The sequence below is a fragment of the Meles meles genome, chromosome 9 (assembly GCF_922984935.1).
Source record: "Meles meles chromosome 9, mMelMel3.1 paternal haplotype, whole genome shotgun sequence".
Classification (NCBI taxonomy): Eukaryota; Metazoa; Chordata; class Mammalia; order Carnivora; family Mustelidae; genus Meles; species Meles meles.
In genome coordinates this window covers 22662616-22685394 of record NC_060074.1, presented here as the reverse complement: position 1 = coordinate 22685394, position 22779 = coordinate 22662616, and the positions used below count along the sequence as shown (strand labels likewise).

Here is a 22779-nt window from a genome sequence, read left to right as displayed (position 1 = left end):
TCGAAAGATAATGAAGTAATTAAAATTGAACATATCCTTTTGTTAGAGGTAGAATAAAAATTCTTCCATGTAGGGATGCCTGGGTGGCTCAGTTGGTTGACCATCTGACTCTTGATTTCAGCTCAAGTCGTGATCTCGGGGTCCTGGGATTGAGTCGGTGTGGGGCTCTGTGCTCAGCATCGCATCTGTTTGATATCTCTCTCCTTCTCCCTCTCTTTCTGCTGCTCCCCCCACTTGCTGGCTCTCTCTCTTTAAAATAAATAAATAAAAGCTTAAAAAAATCTCTTCCATATACAATATTTTATATTTTGTTTTCTCAAAACATTTATGAAATTAATGTAAATAAAATTAATATACCAAACTCAAAAATAAAATCACATCTCCCCTTTTCCACTATGTTTTTTCTTTCCACTATTTTAAATAAAAGTTATCTGATAGATATATCTAAAGATGGATATATTTAACTATTTCAAATAAAAAAGAAGGATAAATTTTAAAATTATGCCTTAAGATACCTCAATCTTCTTTACTATTGAGTGGTATACAATTTAATTCAATAAGTTTACCTGCAGAAAGGACATTGTGATAAAGCGACATTAACCATATGTTTTAATTTTGAATTCCTTTCTCTCCCACCTATGAGCTTCACCTCACTTGCCTTTAAAATTATCAGGATAATGAGTTTAATGTTAAAATAAACTTTCATTGATTTGACTTCACTAATTTGAATGCTTCATTTTTTTATTTCTTTGTATTAATTGTTCAGCAACAATAGGAAAAAAACATTAAAAAGACATTGCAGATTTGGGTAAGAGAACAGATGCCCTACACATTTAAATTATACATTTTCATAGTTTTTTAGAAATACATTTGCAAAGCACATAGAGGCAGGTTCTATGCAGATTATGATTTTGGATAAGGTAATTAAAAATCATTGTGCCCTATGTATTAAAGCAGAACTTCCAAGGGCTAAGCGTAGAGGAAGTCCCCACAGTACTTGAAAATAGTCAAGTTGCCTTTCTTTCTTTTCTTTAATTCAGCCTTTTTACTGAATTGAAGGGTTTTTCCTTAAGTAGGCTGAATTCTTGAAGTTTTATTGTGCTGCTTTTTCCTCTGTGTCTACTTTTGACAGAGGCAAAAGGAATGTACCTCCAAAGATGAGGTTGGGATATAATCCAAATCTCTAACAGAGCCAAGATTTTTTTTTTCAATGCAAAATTTTTCATGTAGAAAAGATACCCTAAAAGCATAATTTTACCTTTCAACTCAATAAAATATTTTCAAAAGGGACTTCAGGGAAATTACTCTGAGTTCTTAATTATACTTAGAAGTAGATTATGTAATTTGAAGTTGTACCTCACCTCTGCTTAAACTTTATTTTTTTCTTTAAATTTTTCAACCTTTCCTTTTATTATGGAAGAATAAAAAGTTTAAAAGCAGGATCTTAACTCAGCAGTTAATGAGTTGAAATCATGGTTTTCTAGAATTCCTACCAGTTATTTACCTCTCTAAACTTCAGTTTTCTCATCTGTAAAATACAATTAGCAATGATTACCTCATAGGATCAAGATTAAGAGAAATACTGCATTATGAAGATGTTCAAATAAAGGCAGCATTGACCAAGAGGTACTGGAGTGAGGTGTGAACCATGGGCTCTGGGGACTGCTATGCAGGCATTTGAATCCTAGCTTGATCCCTATATGTGACGCATTCAGCAACTGTTTAATCACTCTGTGTGTCATTTGTTCTGCCATGGGGTATTGGAATCCTACCCAGAAAAAGAAAACTGAATTTAAGGACATTAGGCAATTTTATGGATGTCCAGAACCCATAATATACTATTAAAAGGGTATCTGAAAATCATATAAGTACAAAATAATTTTTAAAAATGGAGTACATAAATATTTTTTTAAAAAAGGCAAGCACAAGCCTATATATTCTAATTTTGCCCAATAACCCAGCTCTAGTTCTGTCAGAAGTGTATTTATAAGAGGGAGCAGAAAAGATTGTTAAGCAGGATAGAAGAAATTTTCTTACCAGAGAATCTTTCTTATTTTCCTAATAGTAATAATAATAATACATCAATTGAACATTTGTTCTGTAACAGATAATGTAGTGAGCATTTACATATATGAACTCTTCTTCTCCTTACAGTTGCCCTGGGAGAAAGGTACTATTAGTATCTACTTCATAGGTAAAAGATAGAGCCTTGGGGAGAATAAGCAATGGGATTGAAGCTCCACAGGTAATCTGTGGTGGAGTCATGGTTACCCGGTCTCACCCCATAGCCTGTGCAGAATTTATATCCCATCAGTCTTCTCTTCTTGAACGTTGGGACCTGGAGTTGACTGACTCATCCGAAGTTGTTAGGCAGATTGGCACTTGAGTCATTTCCTCACATCCAGCCTCAAAGAGCAGCCAAATACCTGAAATAATTTTTAAATCATATTTATTAACCTGGGGAAGTGAAGGCATTCTAAAATAAGAATGTATCTTAATTTAGAAGACATGATAAGCTTACAGAACTGTACCAGGGCATAGTGGATCCTATTTTGTTATGACATCGAATGTCACAAGATGAAAATAATTTTTACAGTGGGGAAAAATGAGAGTGGTCATTCTAAGAGCCATAGAATATAATGATTTTTTAGAAATCATTTAAGTACTTTCTGAGGAGATTTTATGTTTTTTTTCTTCAGATGTTTTGAAGCTTGAACTGTTAAAATCTCTGAGCAAATACAGTATTCGATTACATCTTGTCTTTATTCAAGAGTAATGGCTTTCTTTTCCTTATATTAACCAGCAGTATTATTATAGTAATGCTTGTTACACATCTAGTTTTTATTTTGCATTTTATTGATTTAATTTTAAAAACTTAATAAATTTAAATAATAGCATGGAGCAGTCCCTCCTCCCTATTCAACCCTGAGCTACAGAGATGTGTTTAATAGTGCTGCCTGTTTCCTAATTAATCCATCCTACTGCAGTAAAAATGCCAGATTCTTGAAATGTAAGAGGAGAGCTCAGCTTACTTGTCCCTATCCTTTGGAATTTACCCTTGTTTCTCTAAAGCACAATGGCAATGGCAACAGTGGAAAGCTCACTGGGAAACTGCCAGTGGAGTCACTGGGACCTGTGAACTATGCACCAGCCTGAAGTGAACAAAGGGAAATCTGGGATGCCTAGGTGGCTCAGTCATTTAAGTGCTTTTGGCTTAGGTCATGATCCCTGAGTTCTGGGATCGAGTCCTGCATCCGACTTCTTGCTCAATGGAGAGCCTGCTTCTCCCTCTTCTCCGTCCCCTGCTTGTGCTCTCTCTCTCTCTCTCTCTTTCACACACAGACACACACACATAAATAAAGAAAATCTTAAAAAAAAAAAAACAAACAGAGGGAAATCTAACAGCTCTAAATGTTGTCACAGAATGTAATTACAGACATGACAAGAAATGACTCAAAATGTTAACTAAGTATCCAGGATTACTGTGTGGGAGAAATTGTAGTTACAGAACTTATGTTATTGTTCTCAGAAACATTTCTGCCTTATGAAATACAGAGGACCACATTTTTCATTCATCAAATTTGGTAGTACATTGTAATAATATGTTTGCTTAATATACCTAGGTCTAAAATTGATACAGTATGCACCAAACTTTTGTGTGAGTCTCAAAAGTTTTCATTTGGTCTTCTTGCCTCCCAAAAGATCCATGCTTTAGGCAGTGTAGATATATTTTTAAATAATTTGGATAAGGGAGGTTCCTGAACTAAATTAATAACTGAATTTGAAATAGCTACCATTTTTTGGAGCACCTAGTGTGTACCAGATGCTTTATATACATAATTGCAATTCTCACTGTAACTCAGCAAAGTAAATATTATTGTTCCTAATTGATAGATGGTAGAAAAGAAACTTTAATTTGTCTGAAATCATACAGGTAAAAATAGCAAAGATGTCCTTAAAATATTAACTGAGCTGTAAATAAATTGTGGCATATTCATATAATGGAACACTGGACAATAAAATGAACAAATAACTGGTGCAGGTAACAAAGTAAATAAGTCTCAAAAACATTATTTTGAATAATAGAAACCAAAAAATATATGTAATGTTTGATTCTACTTGTATAAACTTAATACATAGGCAAAACTGAACTATGGTGTTAGAGGTCAGAATAGTGTCTTTGCGGGGCTTGATTGGGAAGGAGTAAGGAGAAATTTCTGGAGTGACAGAAATTTCTTGTGTCTTTATCTGAGTGGTGGTTACATGGATATAGATGCACAGACACTGTGTGCATGAGTATGTAAAAAACATAGAGCTTAAGATTCATGTACTTTACATATGTAAAATGCATGCATGTGCATAATATGTATGTAATGTATACTATTTTTTAAAGCTACACTGACTTAAAACTTTATACAAACTAACTCCAAAGCTATTTTTCTATTTTGCCATAGTATTTGATATTCCAGATTTTGAATTTTTTTTTTTCTTTTTTACAGATTGAGAGAGAGAGAGAGAGAGAGAGAGATTACAAGTAGGCAGAGCAGCAACCAGAGAGGGGAGGAAGCAGGCTCCCTGCCATGCAGAGAGCCCGATACGGGGCTCGATCCCAGGACCCTGAGATCATGACCTGAGCCGAAGGCAGAGGCTTAACCCACTGAGCCACCCAGGCGCCCCAATATTCCAGATTTTGAAGCCAATGCTTTATAAAATGATGATACTTCTATTCAATCATTTATTCCTAATTTTCTCCAAATTAAAACTTTGTTTAAAAAACCTACTTAATTTGGGCACCTGGGTGGCTCAGTGGGTTAAGCCGCTGCCTTCTTCTCAGGTCATGATCTCGGGGTCGTGGGGTCAAGTCCCACATCGGGCTCTCTGCTCAGCAGGGAGCCTGCTTCCCTCTCTCTCTCTCTCTCTGCCTGCCTCTCTATCTACTTGTGATCTCTCTCTGTCAAATAAATAAATAAAATCTTTAAAAAAATTGTCTACTTAATTTGAACCTAATTGTGGGTTTTTAAAGTTTAATAGTACCAGCTTCTCTACATTCTTATTTTATGACTTATTTACTTTCTTATTTTGTAAAATGGTGCTTTTATTTATTATTTTTAATATCATTTTGACAAATAGGCATTTTAGCAAGGACATCTGGCCCCCAAAGCCATGTATTTGTTATTTTTAAGATTCTTACACAGCCTTTTAAAAATCTTGATGTTTGAAATAATAGTCATTTTATAAGATTAAGTCATTCTTCTTTCTCTTGCTTTATCTTTTATTTGCAAGTCTTAGCTTGCCAGCAACAAACATAGCAGTATTATTTATTATTACTGTCATCAGAACAAATCCTACTTTTCTGAAATACTCTAAAAAAGGAGTGAGGAAATCACACATTGTGAGAAGAGTTATTAAAACTATAAAAACTAATATTGTAGGTGAGATATTTGAAAGTGACCTTGCAGTGTATCTCAAGCTTATTGTATTAAAGCCTATAAATAAAAGGGACAAATAATTTCTGGGTACTAATATGACTTTCCCCCTTATTGGTAATGAAAACATTGAACTCTGCTGATTTTTTCTGAAGCTGAAAAACTGAAAACTGAAGCTATTATATTTCCTGGAAACTTGGAGCAGTTGTTTAAGAGGATTGTTGTCTGTAATGAGGGCTTTCTCTTAGGTAGGGGAATAAAAATATTTTATCTTTATTTAAGGAGTGTTCTATTTTAATGGCAAAAGTAATGAATTTTTCATTCTTTCTCTTTATATACATTTAATTATGTTCATCGTTATCAGAGAGATAGTCACTTGTGACTTCTGCATCCGTTTTTCAGAATTCATACTTAAACCTTTGTTTATATAATTATTGATATAGTTTTAATGTATTTTCCAACATATTTTAAAATATAATTTTCAAAACATTAAATCCTCTGCAAAAAAAATTAAAAGTTAGGATACATTAACTTACTCAGTTGTTTACTAATAACCTTGGATAGCGATCAAGTTTTCAACAGTATTTTGTAAGTGTTTCACACATTGGGAGACCCTTTCTCAAATAAAAGATAAACTTCTTGCCTATGAAAACCATATTTAAAAATAATATTACTAAAAATAATAATAAGATAATATATTAAAATAATAATTTATAATTATTAATCATTGGGGAAATGCAAATTAAAGTGATACCACATTATACCAACCAGAATGTCTGCAATGAAATACATAGGAAAAAAGAAGAAAAAAGAAAGAAACAGGATTGAACAAGGCTAAGAAGCAAGTAGTTGCTCACATACCACTGATGGGAATATAAATTGGTAAAAAGCACTTTGAAAAACAGTTTGTCACTATAGTCCAGCAATTTTATTTCTAGGTATGTATGCAATATAAATGTGCACATTTGGTTACCAAAAAGCATATTCTAGGATGTTAATAGGAGCATTATTTGTAATAGCCCAAATGTGGAAGACACTCAAATGCCCATCAGTGTAGAATGGACAAATAAAACATTCAATTCCACACAGCAATGAAAATGAACAATGTGGATGAATTTTATAAACATAGTGTTGAGCAAAGGGGAGTTAAACAACAAAGAATGCATGTGGTATTATTCCATTTTTTTAAAAACACCAAACCAGGTAAAAGTGATTTGTTCAAACTCAGGATAAAAGCTCCTTGAGGGAGTGATGTGAAGAAGAAAGCATAAGGAAGACTTTGTGGTGATGGAATGTTCTATTTCTTGATCTGGGCACTGGCTACATAAGTGTGTTCAGTTTGTAAAAATGGATTGCATTTGATATAATCACATCTATGTGTATATGTTATGCTTTAGTGAAAAAGTTTGAAAAATTATATATTTGTTGAAGTCACAAGATATATTTTATAAGTATCCAGAAGATGCAAGATTTTAATCAGTATGACAGAAACTGCTTGTTGTCTCCCAATACCTATTACCACAGACTAGCTTTTAAATAGTTGAATCTCTGTGAGATGCTAGAACCTGAATTAAGGAATAGCAGTAGGTGTAAAAAGAATGCGATAAATTAAGAGACATGACAAATTTTATTTAGGATATCAGACTGATTAAATATAGAGATGAATGAATTAATGGTAAGTCTCAAGTTTGGAGTCTACTTGACTTTCACAGCATGTTATTCTGATGTTAACTGAAAAAAGGAAACATAGGGCAAGTAAAAGTTTGGGAGAAATTATTAGGGGTAAATATTAAACATATTGGCGCATACAGAGAATTATATGATGAGGTAAGAGAACAATTTGAAAGGGAAATCCTGTAATCATAATTTAAGGACAATTACAAGACAAAATTTATTTAAAAAAATTTTCCAGACAGCATCAATGAGTTTAAGTAGATTACTACTTGTCTAAGAGGTAGGAAGAATCAATACATTCAGATTACACTAGTGTTACTCAATGTTTTATGTGCTTCATAATGTGAACACTATCTAGTATATGAAGAGGAAATATGACTTCCATTAGGCTAACAGTTCAGCAACCAAAAACTTCCTTACAAATATCAGTCATGATGTGTTGTTACTGTCATTACAGTCATCAAAAACATTTGAATTTCTACTATGTACTTGACACTTTTTTTGACACTAAGGTCCCAGGAAGATGTATGTCATGCATCTTATCCTCTAGAGATCTATAACAGGAGAGAGAAGACAAGTACACAAAAGGATAAAGAAAGTAGGCTAGTATTCACTCTGTCAGGTGAATGGTTCAGATAAGTTAGTGTTATGTGAGTTAGAGGCAGTTAACCTGTAAAAACTAGACGGTCGTAGTAGACTTCTCAGAGTTAAGATGCAAGCTGAAACATAACGAGAGCTAAGAATTCTACACGGGTACATTATGGAGAGCGTTACTGAGCTCTATGCAATTGAAATCAAGATATTTTTGCCATTATTTTCTATTTAAGCTGATTTTCAGCCACTGAATCTAATCATTTCTTCTTAAAATTGTCTGCTCGGATCGGAAAACTGTCCACTGTTGCTTCATTCATTCAGTATCCGCATCCATGAGCTTTTGACTCTGATCATTGAGCTGAAATACAGAAGGTTACATCACTGATTTACATTATCACCCTTTCCCCACTCCCAATACAAATGTGACATTTCAATTTTGCACACTTCAACTCTCCTTAAATCATCTGTATAAAAACTTCAAAGCTTGATTGATGATGAATGAGCCATTGTCTCCTCAAGCACCCGGTTCTCATTAGCCTTTAGAGTCTCAGCTTATTAATAATGAACCTTGAGGGCTGACCCAGTGGGGTAGCAGCAATTCATTGTGCTCCCAGCTGAAAGGTCTGGATTTGGGAAAGATATAGGAATCTCTGGACCAAGTCCATTCCAGAGATGATATATTAAGTATCACAGGTGGATGATGTGAGCTATATTACTTTTGTATCATTATCTGCCAACAGACTTGTGTGGCTTAAGGTGATGACAGTAAGAAAGATACATTGCTTTATGTCTGAGAAAACCCAGTGACTGCATCCTATAGCTTTATCTTGAAAATGGGCTTTGCCACTTTGGATTCTGACTTCTTGATTGTGACCTTTGGCTTGATAGGCAATATAATTCTGATGTATGGATTAGTCAGACATTCCCACAGTAATTAGACAAGCGCAATATCTATAATCTTTATTTATTTTATTATTATTTTACCTCTACAGTTGACCTGTAGGTGTGCCATGCAAAATAAGACATTTAGATATACAATCAGGGATGGAGGTTAAGTATTTCATTCTTGCTTATTTGATTTTCTTATATTATCTTTGGTGGCTTTGTGAGTAGTAGTGAAATGTTTACTGTTGATACCAATCATGTAGACTCTAGTGGAATATGGGTAACTGCATTTAAAATTATCTTTATTTTATAAAAAAAGAAGAAAAAGAAAGAAAGACATTCAATCTTATTTATGAAATAGTTACAAATTGTGCATGGGGTCAAAGCAATTTTGTCAACTTCTTAAACTACATAAGGAGGTCATACTAATACATATTTTCAGCAGGGATGCTACATCACAATTAGGCTATTTCATACCAGGTAGGGGGGAAAAAAAAGCCATGATTCAGTATTTTATCACATTTTCTTTTGAAAGAATATATTTATAAAATGTCAACGATTCTCATAATGGTCACTCATCCCCAAATTCACTGTAATTACTAGCATTTGAAAAGAAATGAAGAGTACAAAAGAACTTATTTAAATAACATAAATATTTCCTTCTTCATTAGACTCATGCAAATGGGAAATCAAGGGGAGAAATGGTCAAATGGACAATCTTTGTGGATTGGAAGACTAAGACACAAGTACTTTATGTCCTCTTTTAAATGTCATATTGGCACTTTACCCTGTTCTAGAAAATAGTTTAAGGAACAATATGAGGTAGATTTATAATTCAATGTAAAAAACATGCTCTTAGACTTTATATAACATATGCTAGGTAATTTGCACAGGTTTGAGGAAATTTGTTGTGTCCAGGATAGCTCAAAATCATCATATTCACATGGAAAATAATACTGAATTTGATGCACAAGATAGGTTTAGGGATACTGATGAAAATGTTTAAATGTGACTTATAAATATCCAACATACTGCTTGCAGTAATTTTGTACATTATCAATTGTGAGCATTTTATATAATAAAAGCTATTTATCTTTCAGCTTATAAAAACTCCACTTGAAAATTATGTATTTTAAAATATTTTTCCTATGCTCAAAATATATATGTATTGGTCTACTCAAATACATTTTTCTATAATCAGGCTATTATATTTGATATCATAGAACAAATATTTATTGTGGTAATAGCTTCTGCCTTGCATAATGCCAGACACTGGGGATACAGTTTTGACCAAAACAGAAATGACCTCTGACATAGTGAAATATAGAACTAGTTCAGATAAACTATAGAGTGTTTAAGGAAGAAAACAACTTTCTTTTTTTTTTTTTTAAGATTTTATTCATTTATTTGGCAGAGAGAGATCACAAGTAGGCAGAGAGGCAGGCAGAGAGAGAGAGAGGGAAGCAGGCTCCCTGCTGAGCAGAGAGCCTGATGTGGGGCTCGATCCCAGGACCCTGAGATCGTGACTGAGCCGAAGGCAGCGGCTTAACCCACTGAGCCACCCAGGCGCCCCACAACTTTCATTTTTATTTTGATTTGGTCAGAATTCAAAATTAAAAGATATAACAGAAGTTAATTGATTAATGGAGGTGCCGAACTCCATGTTACTTTTGTGTTTTAAGTTTGATTTAACAAACATTTGTTGATTAGCTATTGCTTCATGTTTGATATAGATACAGAACTGAAAAATATTCCTTGCCTTCATAGAGTTTACTCTAGTATTTCTGTTATAAACTGTGTGCTATATATGTTAAATTTGATGTATGGGAAAGTAGTATGGATTACAATTTACTTACTCTACATAGAAAAGAATTCATATTTTTTACTTGACTTGTATGCATTAATCTAATAGGAAATGTTTGATACTCAAACCTATTTAAGTGTTTGGCAGAATTTTTAAATAATTCAATATTTTTCATAGAATATCATATTTCATATATCTTACCATATTTAATTGTGAAATTTATCAAAAAAGACAATTCTGTTTTGTGAACTTACTGGGAATTTTTTATATAATATAATAAAAAATTCATATCAGTGTTTTTTCTACCAGTTATTACAATGACCTAGAATCTACATGTGTTTCTCTTAATTTTCTCTGATATATTTCCTACAGTGGATGTGAAATACAATGGTTGGGATTACCCTGAGGTCATTTACTTATTCTTTAAGTCCTTTCACTTTTCCAGGCTTTGGGCATCTTTATTTGAATGTCAATTACACTTGTGCTTGTTTTCTACATTACCTAGAATTAGAAATCCTTTTTTTTGGGCCATGGTTTAAAAATTTACTTATTAATCACTGGAAGGGAAACTCTCTTGGTGTAACACAGATCCAGTAAGCCTTTATTAGCACTGTGACAACTCTACTGTTCTTGTTTCTTGGTAAAGATAGATCTAAAGTATAACCAGACATTTTCCTGATATCTTCTTGGATAAATATCTTACCAAGCATTTCTCTTTTTCTAATCCTTGTCCTTCTTCCTAACCTAAAAATGCAGCCAAACTGTAATAGTTAAAAACATGAGAGATCCATTTTGTCCAGGAAATAATGTGTGTCTCTAACAACTTTCTTATTGGTCAATATATTCCTCTAGAATTTTCTTAGTTTAGAAATAGATCTAACTGAATATTTCACCACAAATCATATTAAATTAATGTTTACAAATTTGTATGGGAGCACGAGTGGCTCAGGTTTCCACTTAGGCCATGATCTGAGGATCCAGAGATTTAGCTCTGTGTGGAGCATGGGGCCTGTTTAGGATTTTCTCTCCCTTTCACTCTGCCTCTCCACCCACCCTACCCCTATGTGCATGCTCTCCCCCCCCCCCCAAAAAAATTTGCATAAAGTTATAAACTCTCAAAAAATTGCATAGTTATAAGATCAATATAAACTACACCAAAGAATAAATACAGTTTTAACATTTCCTTACCTTTATTTAGGTAACCAGATTGATAAATAAATGTAAGGTAAAGTATATGTTAAAACTCCCCTATAAATGTCAATAAATTGCACATTTTCTGATTATAGTGTTTGACATTCACCATCAGTGTATAATCTAGGCCAAATATAAAGGAAATAACTATTTTCAGGGAAAATAGACACATACACAAATAGATTAAATGTGCTTTATAAATCCATCATTAAATACTAGAAGTTTATAAATCTTCCTGATCAGAATTGCTAGCAGATGCTGGCTTTGAATTTAGGGTGTTATCCAAACTGATCGTGATTGTAGTCTTAATTTGAAATTTTAACATGTAAGATTATACTTGAATTTTTGCTGCCTCCTTTCTAAATCCTTTTCCAAGTATAAATGAAGCTCTTGAACAGAATATTTCTGAGAAACAAATGTCAGCATTGGTAGCAGATTAATATTGTTGAAGGGATTTGATGAGATTATTATTCAGTATAATATAATCTGATTCCATTTGAATATTTTTAGATAGGAAGTTAGAGATGGATACTGTGTTCCTTCAATATGAACTATTTGAATTACAATGTGAGTCCTGAAAAATATGCTCTTTCTACAATATTTGAGCTATTATGTTTTCTTCTCACATTTTTTTTTAAAGTAGAACTTTTCCACATGTAGACTGAAAAATAACCTTCATTTCCTGGATAGCAGTCAAAATTTCCTTTCTTGCCACCTAATGAAGAATTATTCCTAGAGCAGAAGAGCATCACCTAATGTCTCATGAGGAAGCTATTAGTATGAGATGGTCACATTTCATAGATAGAAACTTTAATGCCAAACATTAAATGTAGAAATCCATTTTCACAATCTTTCTTATGTCTTATATCTCCTTTCTGCTTTGATGAAGATTGTATGGTTAGGTCATGAAAAATAATGAACTGGGTTTTAGAAGTAGAAAGATGATCTAATTTCTTTTTGTTTCTTTTTTTCTTTCCTCACCTGAGAAAATGGAACCAATAGTCAGTGAAAGGACTGATGATGAGAACAGGAGTGATTTTAAATATGGAAAACCTGGCGATGTCAAAATTAATCTGGTGCATTTTATACACACAAGGCAATAAGGCAATTGAGATGTGCCTATCTCTCTTCCACAAATACTCCTCTTATGGTGTCATGTGTTCCTTTCATTCTTTTATCTCTCTCCTTGGTTTAAGGTGACTCTTAAAAGTTTAGCTTCGGATACTGCACAAGAGATTATTTTTTCAAGGCCATCATGGGAAATAAAGTAGTTGCCTTCTTATTATTCATGTTCCTCTCTTCCTCACTAACACTCTTGGTTGTTTAAGTTTTGTTCAAGTAGCAATTTTTCTATTCAGCCTCTCTTATAGTACAAATGCTCATGGGATACTGCTCTGGCCAAGAAAATGCCTACGTAATCCTTGGGGAGAACTTCTCTTCCCAAATAGAAAGTCAGAGAGCCTCAGTAGGAACATGTCTCTTGCTTGTTCTTCTGGTTTCAGCTTGCCTTGAGTTCAGAAAGACACTTTTAGATACATCAACCTCCTTGTGCCTGTAATGAATAAAAGCAACACACAAAACAGATGTGGGTTCTATGGACACCACTACCTCCTATACGTTTCCTATGTGAGAAAAATCATCCTCTACCTATATAAATTACTGTTAACTGTTTTTGTTACTTGTAACAAGGTATTATGGACTGAAATATAATTTCTCTTAAGTTGTTTTTGTATTGCATAGAAGGGGAAAATGTGGTAGATATTGAGCAGGAAGTTGCTATGAGTATTTCTAACCAATTTCTTCAAGTAGTAAGAATGGTATTTTCCAAAAAAAAAAAAAATAGTACTTTTGGAAGGAATATCTTTTTATTTCAGGATAACTTAAAGCAATCTGCAAGAGAATTATATATACTATCAGCCACTGAACAACTTAGCTGATCAAGGCCAGGATGAAGTAGAGAATCAAGTAAAAATTGGCTTTAGTGTGTATTATCCCATGGTCCTGCCATTGTTGCAATGAGCCATTGAGTTTTTATTATAGTTTTGTGTTGTTCATAAAGAATAATTGGCAATTCTATTGATTCTATTTGAGAGGATCAAAGAACATTTCTTCGTAATTGAAACATTAATTTTAGCTTTCATTTTGTTTTAATTACTTCCTACTGACTCCAGTCAATGTTACATGGACTAATAATCTTTTTAAGAGAGATAAACAAGTTAAATGACCAATAAGAGGGAACTGGTTAAATAAATATTATTTAATTTATACTGTAGCATATTGTAGTTTCATTAGAAATAATGTAGAATAATATTTAATCATCATTAAATACTCACCACTCAATATTAAAACTAACAGGTTATGAAATACTATATTCAACATTATTCCAATTTCAGAGTAAAAAAAAAAAGGAAAGAGACTGAAAACTTCTATACCAAATATGAAGAGTATTTCTCTGGGTATTTATAATATGAGTGATTGTATTTCTTTATATTTTTCAATCTTTCCCAATTTCTACATTTAATTTATATGACTCACTAAGTGATATTTTAAAAGTTGCCTTGACTATTAACAATGTGACTCTAATTTAACACTGAAAACACTTTAAGAATAAATCACTTTTATTGACTTACCTTTTCATCAACAAAAAGTTTGACAAGAAATCTCTGTTTGTTTGTTTTAATACAGAAATCCTTAATGGTGGAGTGTATGTAGACCAGAACAAATTTCTTTGTTACACAGACACAATTCATTGGCAAGATATTGTTCGGAATCCATGGCCTTCCAACCTGACTCTGGTGTCAACAAATGGTAGCTCAGGATGTGAGTAACATTATCTTTCTTAATGTCTCAAAATGTTCTTCTGCTTCTTGTGAAAAAAAAAAAAATAGCTTATGTTTATCATGCCACTAATAATATTTTTAATTTTGATTGCAGCCATTAAAATGTTCAGTTACATATGAGAAGAATCTTCTAATTAGCTCTCCTTTTGGAATGATAACTTCCCTTTTATAAATTCTCATTTCCTTAACATGACTTCTTTTGCTAAATCTAAAAACTTTACTATATTTCTAATGTCTAAGCATTCCAATGTCTAAATGTTTAAACATCTGCCCAATTGTCCATAAACTTAAGACTGGTGTCTAACTACTGCTTAGGTTCTTTGTGACCCATGTACCACTGAGAAAATTGTGGTAGGACAAAATTAAACCTTCCTATTCACCATAATGTTTTAAATTAAAAAATAAATAAATAAAAACTGGTGAACACTGTAAAACTCCTAAGCCTCCATTTGTCCCTGAAACCTTTATGGTAATACTTCATGACAATTCCAAACACTATAAATAGAATGGAGAATTACAGATTTCATAGAAGAGGTATATATTACATTCTGGTTTTAGTCATTAGCCTAATAAACTATCCAATTTCTCATGCTTCAAGTGTATTGTTTCTATCACAGAGGATTTATCAGATTCAGAGTGTTTAATATGATTAAATGATAAACAAGTAAAATTTGAACTATATAATTAAAATTTTAAAAAATTATTCTGCCTGGAACCTGTTTCATTTTAATAAAGCAGGCTATGTGGTCCCCACATTTATTACTACTGACATTTGTATGAGAACAGAATCCTTATCAAGTGTTAACCTGGGTTTTATATTTCTCATCTGCTATTATATATTTCCTGCCTGAAATCATAAATGTCTTCACACAGTTCAATAATTATTTGCAATAGTGCTGATAGTGTTATGACACTTTTGTAGGAAATCAAACTCCAAGGGACAATTATTAAATTTCATGATGGCCCTAATAATATAATGGGGAAATATGAATGTATTTGATTCAAACTGACAGCTGTGTTTTTAATAAATGGCTAATTTTTTTAAAGTAGAGTAACATAATTTTCTTGTCACCTTTGAGCAGAAATTTGTATGAGATTTCGTCTTTACAGCATTCAAGTTGCCTACCTTGTAAAATTACATGTGAATGAAACATTGAATCTGCTCACACTAACAAGACAAATGATGTGCTTCAGAAATGGCTTCCATTTTCAGTCTGCCCTTACTATGGTTTATTTTATATTTGGGGACGTGGATTATAGTGGCTGCATAAGAGAAAAGGGCTACTGACTTAGCTTATTGGAATGACCAGCCTTTTAATGCCTGAATGAGACCAGGCAAGAATGAAGCCCAAGACAGAAGCCGAAGGGAAGCCTTACCGGATGTGGAATAGGAAAGGTCTGGGGGGTTGCTCACTTTCACAGATGGCATCTCTTTGTGCTATTATTTGTGGGCAATTTTGGATGGTTGTGCCTATAATTAGGCAACTGTAGCTGCATTTATTTTGCATGCAAATAATTGCAGGTGCAATAATTATAAATGCAGAGTAGAGTCGTAACAATTGGTCCTTTACAAATTAACCACCAATACTTACTGAAGTTTTATCCTTTACATACTAGTTCTATTTGCTGATACATTAAATACACTGCATGACACCCAAACTGAAAATAATGAGATTCAGTCCCAAGTTGGGCTCCCCACTCGGTGGAGAGTCTTCTTGAAGATTTTTTCCTTCAGTCCCTCACCCCACTCTCTCTCTCCCTCTCAAATAAATAGGTAGATAAATCTGTTTTTAAAAAACGTTATGACAGTAGATTTTTATGGTGTGTGTATTTACTGCAAGAAGAGAAAAAGAAAGAAAGAAAAGAAAGGAAGAAAGGAAGAGGGAGGGAAGGAGGAAGGAAGGGAAGGAAGAGAGGGAAGAAGGTGGGAGGAAGGAAGGGAGGAAGGAAGGGAGAAAAAAAAGAAAAAATATTAGGATACCTGGAAGAACTGGAATGCAGTCTGAATACATCTATAGTTTCTAGTCATCACAGTGAAGCTGGTACACTTATCTTCATAAGTGATAAAAATCCTATATTTAATGAGATTAATGTGAATAATAATGTAAGGATTCCTCATTCAAGTTCAAGGACCTCCTAAGTATATCCCTAAGCAATTTAGGGGCTCCAGGTCTCCTGGTTAAGAGCCCCCATGTTTAACTACTCTCCTTGCCTCCAGTCCTGACAAATCCACTGGACAAAGTGCCACCAAAAGCCCTGTTTAATGCATATCTAACCATGACCCTGTCCAAAAACCCTGGCGCTGCAATTGACTAATGTGGGGGGAGGGGTCAATTCTTAACAAAACCAAAGGCTTGGAGTTTTTAGCAGATTCCTGATTATTTCTTTCTACAATGGAAGTTCTTATAATTAATTTGTCTGTCCTGCATTTCCTTCTCTGTTTGCCAGACTAAATTTTGTTCATACTTTAATACACTCATCAATTGTTATCTCTTGTAAGAAGTGCTCTCTTCTATAGACTAGATTAGGTAAATGTTCTCCTGTAACCCCATAAAGAGCAGTCCTGAAATCCAGCATTCTTACTGTAAAATGAAAGTCCTTGAAGACAAGGCCCAGGTCATCATTTTGTCCTGTTTTAGCACATAATGGATGGAAAAAAATTTTATACTGAATGGACAAATAGATGAAATATATCAGTTCATAAATAAGAAAATCAGATGAATCTAAATACTTTCCTCTATCCATCATTTATATGTAAAAGTTATAATCCATAGACAGGTAGCTTACTCATTTTAAGTATTTTTCAGGTAAAAAATGACAACCTACATCTGTGTGCCCAATTTCATTTATAACTATGTAATTAAGTCATGCCATTTACATTTGTGTGCTATTTTTATTTTATTATAGTTATAAGGTACATAAAATACATATGTCAGATTTTCCTTCAGTGTAGACACTGATTTGTCCTACAAGTGTAGTACTTATAAATCTACAAATCATGCAATATTGAAGAGAATTTAAAAATATTTGACTCTTGGGGCACCTGGGTGGCTCAGTGGGGTAAGCCTCTCTGCCTTTGGTTCAGGTCATGATCTCAGGGTCTTGGGATCCAGCCCCGCATCAGGCTCTCTGCTCAACAGGGAGCATGTTTCCCCTCTCTCTCTGCCCGCCTCTTTGCCTACTTATGTTCTCTCTTTTTCCATCAAATAAATAAATAAAATGTAGTTATTTATTATAATATTATTATATATTAATACATATTAATATAATGTATGTTATTTATTTATTCTTTTAAAAAATAATATTTGATTCTTAGGTGGTATTTTGCAAAGTATTTCTTACCACAGTCTTGGGTTTTTGGGCAATACTGATTCTTAATGCAAAAAAAGCAAAATCCTTTCAAGAACAACCTGGCTTTTTATTGACATAACTTTTAGACTATAATTGGAATAATGAAGAAAAGGTTTGATGTGTCTAGAGAAGAAATTTTAAAATAATACCACTCCTTTAAAAATACATGATTTAGGAATGATTGTAACCAAATTGTATTTTCCAAAATAGTAGAGGTATCTCAATCTAAACTTTAGCAAGATAGAGAGATGAGTCTCCTTTTTATTATAGAAATCCTTAGCAAGATTTACCTAACAGGGGCACCTGGGTGGCTCAGTGGGTTAAGCCGCTGCCTTCGGCTCAGGTCGTGATCTCAGGGTCCTGGGATCGAGCCCTACATTGGGTTCTCTGCTCAGCAGGGAGCCTGCATCCCCCTCTCTCTCTGCCTGCCTCTCTACTTGTGATCTCTCTCTCTCTCTCTGTCAAATAAATAAATAAAAAAAAAAAAAACCTTAAAAAAAAAGATTTACCTAACATTCTAATATTCTTGGATAGGTTTATCAATGGGGCTTATTCAATAAACTACTATTCAGAGTGAAAAAATCATATAGTAAATGATATTTCACTTACTTGGAGTACTTCTAATCACTCTCATCACCATAAGAATGTCAAAATGATAGATATTAGTTGCCCTTGAAAAATTAAACAAATGGGAATATATCAGAACATAATATCAGATAATATTTGCCAAGAAGACTGTGTAGTTAAGAGAATGGCACCAAACTGGTTGTTTGAGACCTTGCACTGCCTCTTATTAGTTATTTGACCTTGGGCAGGTCACTTAAGCTCTCATTACCTCCATTTCTGGATCTATAAAAGGAGACTGTCAACAGCAGAGCTGAGCTGAGCTGTTAGATTTCAGGGTTGTTTTTTTTTTTTTTTTCCCTTTTTATTAATTTTTTCAGTGTAACAGTATTCATTCTTTTTGCACAACACCCAGTGCTCCATGCAAAACGTGCCCTCCCCATCACCCACCACCTGTTCCCCCAACCTCCCACCCCTGACCCTTCAAAACCCTCAGGTTGTTTTTCAGAGTCCATAGTCTCTTATGGTTCACCTCCCCTCCCCAATGTCCATAGCCCGCTCCCCCTCTCCCAATCCCACCTCCCCCCAGCAACCCCCAGTTTGTTTTGTGAGATTAAGAGTCATTTATGGTTTGTCTCCCTCCCAATCCCATCTTGGGTTTTAAGACAAAGAACCAATGAGAAGGTACCACTCAAGCTTTCAATGACCCAATCCAATAGCGTAAGCAAAGGCTGAACTGAAGAAAGCACGAAGTCCCACACTGCCCATTTCCCCTACAGAGGAGCTCCAAGAGAGGTAGGGTGGACCAGCTTGATCAGTTCACACATGCGAAACTGCTTAACTGCTGAGGGAGCCCCAAAGAAAGGCCTATGAAATTTTATGGATCAAGGAGCCAGAGGGCAGGTTGGAGGCAGAGAAAAAAGGGCTAAGAGTGGAAAAGTTCTGAGTACTGAGTCAGAGTAGAGAAAAAGTGTCTTAAGGGTTCACGTCTACTCATGTCCTTTCCAGCAAAGGCACCTGAGGAGGACCTCTGTCAAAGGCATTTGATGGGGCCATCTGGGTGGCTCAGTGGGGTAAGTCTCTGCCTTTGGCTCAGATCATGATCTCAGAGTCCTGGGATCAAGCCCCATATCAGGCTCTCTGCTCGACAGCAAGCCTGCTTCCCCCACTCTCTCTGCCTACTTGTGATCTCTCTCTCTGTCATATATCTATATATATAAAAATACATATATATATATGTATTTTTTTTAAGGCATTTGATGACTCGAGGAAACTGATCTAGTAAAGTAGCTATGCTTAAGAGCATGGCTTATTAGGGAGTCCTGAGTTTTCCCCGGACTCACAGCATTGGCTGTGCACCAAGTCTGGTGTGGGTAGGGCAGCTTTCCTTTGTGAGACCTGCCAGGGTAAAGCTTTTTAAGTTGCCTGTGGTCAAGCTTGAAAGATCACACATAGATTTTTGGCCAGGAACTAATAATACCAACTTCATAGGGCTATCATGAGGAATAAACAAGTTCATATGTGTCAAAATCTGAGTGATTTCTTCTGGTTAAAGGAATAGAGTGACTTCCAGTTATGATTTGATTTTCCAGAGGCATTAACCATATGTGGACAGAAATAATTTTGTAATATGTGAGTTATATTTTTATTATATATTAATTACTTAACATTTTATTTTGTTTCTGTTTACCATGTGTTTAAGCAGAAGATAGTATTTTGTAGCTTGAACTCTCTGAGGCACTGGAAGGAATGAACCTCAGATGCTCCAGGTCCTGTGGTCTCTTCTTCTGCTTACACCAGATGCACCAGTCACTCTCAGCTGCTTTCTAAAACCAAATGTGGGTTTCCCCCACTATCCAAAAAGTAGAGAGTTCCTATGAAACCTTTTGAGTCAAAATGGCCTAAAGTAAAGAGTGTCCCTGGCTTTTCAAAAGTTTATATCCTATCACTTTTCTTTTACAAAAGACCAATGTTAGTACAGTAATGGCCTCTGTGTGTGTGTGTGTGTGTGTGTGTGAAAATCCTCCTCCATTTCTTTCACATAACAAACAGGTACTAACGTAGGTCTTCACAAAGATACAGAGGCCTATTGTGAATTTTTGGAAAGTGCAGGATACCCACACAACCTTGTTAGGTCCGTTATTAAACGAAACGAGACTGAGACAAAGTGAAAGTTATTTAAAGCTTTATTTTATGCCAAGTATTAGAAGGCAGACTGATTTGCCAGGGGAATGAGACTGAAACAAAGTTAAAGTTATGCAAAGCTCTATTCTATGCCAAGCGTTAGAAGTCAGAATGACCGGCCAGGGCTGTCTCCGAAGAGAGTGACCTTCCCCAGCTTATAGGCTCAAGAATCGACTGACTGACCGGTCAGGGCCTTCTCCGAAGAGAGTGACCCCTCCCAATCTTACAGGCTACCTTTTATTGGGTAAAACTGTAACACATATTTTGGTACCTCAACCCACCGGGTTTGTGCGTCTCTTGTTGATTGGCTAGTTTCATCCAGTCTGGTGACATGTTATTCAAGATTACTCCATACTAAAACAGTGACAAACAGTACTTTCTGGGAAGGCTTAATCAGTTAACATATTCAGTGTGAATAATAAGATCATTGTCCTTCCCAAGATGGAGTCATTTAGGTTTGGGCAAGACCTTCTCACTGTTACAAACAGTACTTCGTACTGATTAGATGTCTCTATCTGGCCTGACTCGTCCTTGTATTCTGGGCTCTGTTATCAGGAACTAGCCGACTACACTTTACTGGTTTCCCGGACTTGTTTCTAAGTAAGTTTCTCTGGTGGGGAGAGTCAATTTAAGTTTACTGCACAAACAACAAAATGGCTATTTACCCAAAATGGAGTCGCTCTGGCTAAATAGGTCCTTACAAACCTAATGCCAGAAGAGGAAAGGTGGGGGAATTGGCAAATTCATAGAAGAATTATATTCACAAACATAATTCCGGTACTAACCATTTGTTTAAGGCAGATATGCTGCCTGCCTTTAAAACATTAGCAAAACATAGGGGTGCCTGGGTGGCTCAATGGGTTAAGCTTCTGCCTTTGGCTCCGGTCATGATCCCCGGGTTCTGGGACCAAGCCCCGCATTGGGCTCTCTGCCTATTTGTGATCTCTCTCTCTCTGTCAAATAAATAAAATCTTTGAAAAAAAATTAGTAAAACATAAAATTATATTTTTCTTTTAATGACTCTCACCTATCCTATAATTGCCCATTCCTAACTTATACGGCATGTTGTGTCCCATATAGGTAATTTTCTTGAACTAGAAAATGATTATATCTCAAAATAGAGTAGAATTAAATCTGATGTTCTTAGTTTATCCACTTTTGTTACTCTCTCAGTGTTAAAATTTTTACATAAGATAGGCATACTCTTCTAAGTTTGGCATTTTGTAGTTACAGTAAAAAATAAAAGTAGCAAGAAAGTTTATTCAAAGCACATTTCAGTACAGTTTCAGCTTCTGTGTATTATATATGCACAAATCCATTTTTACATAAATGCATATATAGAATCAAGTCATGCACACTGTTTTAAAATATTTTTTAAAAATAAAAGTTTTAATTATGGGAAAAGAAAAATGTGAAAAACAAAAAAGATAAATGAACGTATATAAACTCTAAAGATAGGTCGAAATGATTTAGAAATTACATTCTTCATGAATACAAGCTAATAAAACAAAAAACAAAAGAACTACAGATAACCTATCAATTTAGATGCAATTATTCTAAACAGAATATTAGCAAACAGAACTAACAGAATTTAGAAATGTATTTAAAATAAAAGAACATTAATACTGTTAATGAAAGAGTAAGGACTTAAAAATGATCCATAATGGGACTCTGAAAGACAACCTGAGGGTTTTGAAGGGGCAGGGGGTGGGAGGTTGGGGGAACCAGGTGGTGGGTAATAGGGAGGGCACGTATTGCATGGAGCACTGGGTGTTGTGCAAAAACAATGAATACTGTTATGCTGAAAAAATAAATTAATTAAAAAAAAATGATCCATAATGGAGAAGACCCTTATTCCTACATTTATAAGAAGAGGGTTTCCAGGGCCGCCTGGGCAGCTCAGTGGGTTAAGCCTCTGCCTTTGGCTCAGGTTACGGTCTCAGGGTCCTGGGATCGGCCCCACATCTGGCTCGCTGCTCAGCAGGGAGCCTGCTTCTTCCTCTCTCTTTGCCTGCCTCTCTGCCTACTTGTGATCTCTCTCTGACAAATAAATAAATAAAATCTTAAAAAAAAAGGAGGGTTTCCAAATTGACTGAAATTCACTCCAGGATAAACTTATTATTTAAAAAATTCATTACAGGATGGAAGTACAGTATACCTACTAGCTTGTTTGTTGTTGTTGTTGTTTTGTCCCTTAGCTTCTTAGGATAAAAGTGCATTGTTTTACTTTTTTTAATTTTTTTTAAAGATTTTATTTATTTATTTA

General features: G+C 34.5%; 1 protein-coding gene across 4 annotated transcripts in view; it reads left to right on the top strand.

The window, feature by feature from the left end:
* The window catches only part of ERBB4 (erb-b2 receptor tyrosine kinase 4), a 1171522-nt gene that overhangs the window by 768820 nt on the left and 379923 nt on the right, over positions 1-22779 (top strand). For all 4 annotated transcript variants that reach the window (XM_046019457.1, XM_046019455.1, XM_046019456.1 and 1 more), the window contains exon 4: positions 14260-14394. In XM_046019457.1, the coding sequence (XP_045875413.1) occupies positions 14260-14394 (135 nt within the window). The remainder of the gene's footprint in view (positions 1-14259; positions 14395-22779) is intronic.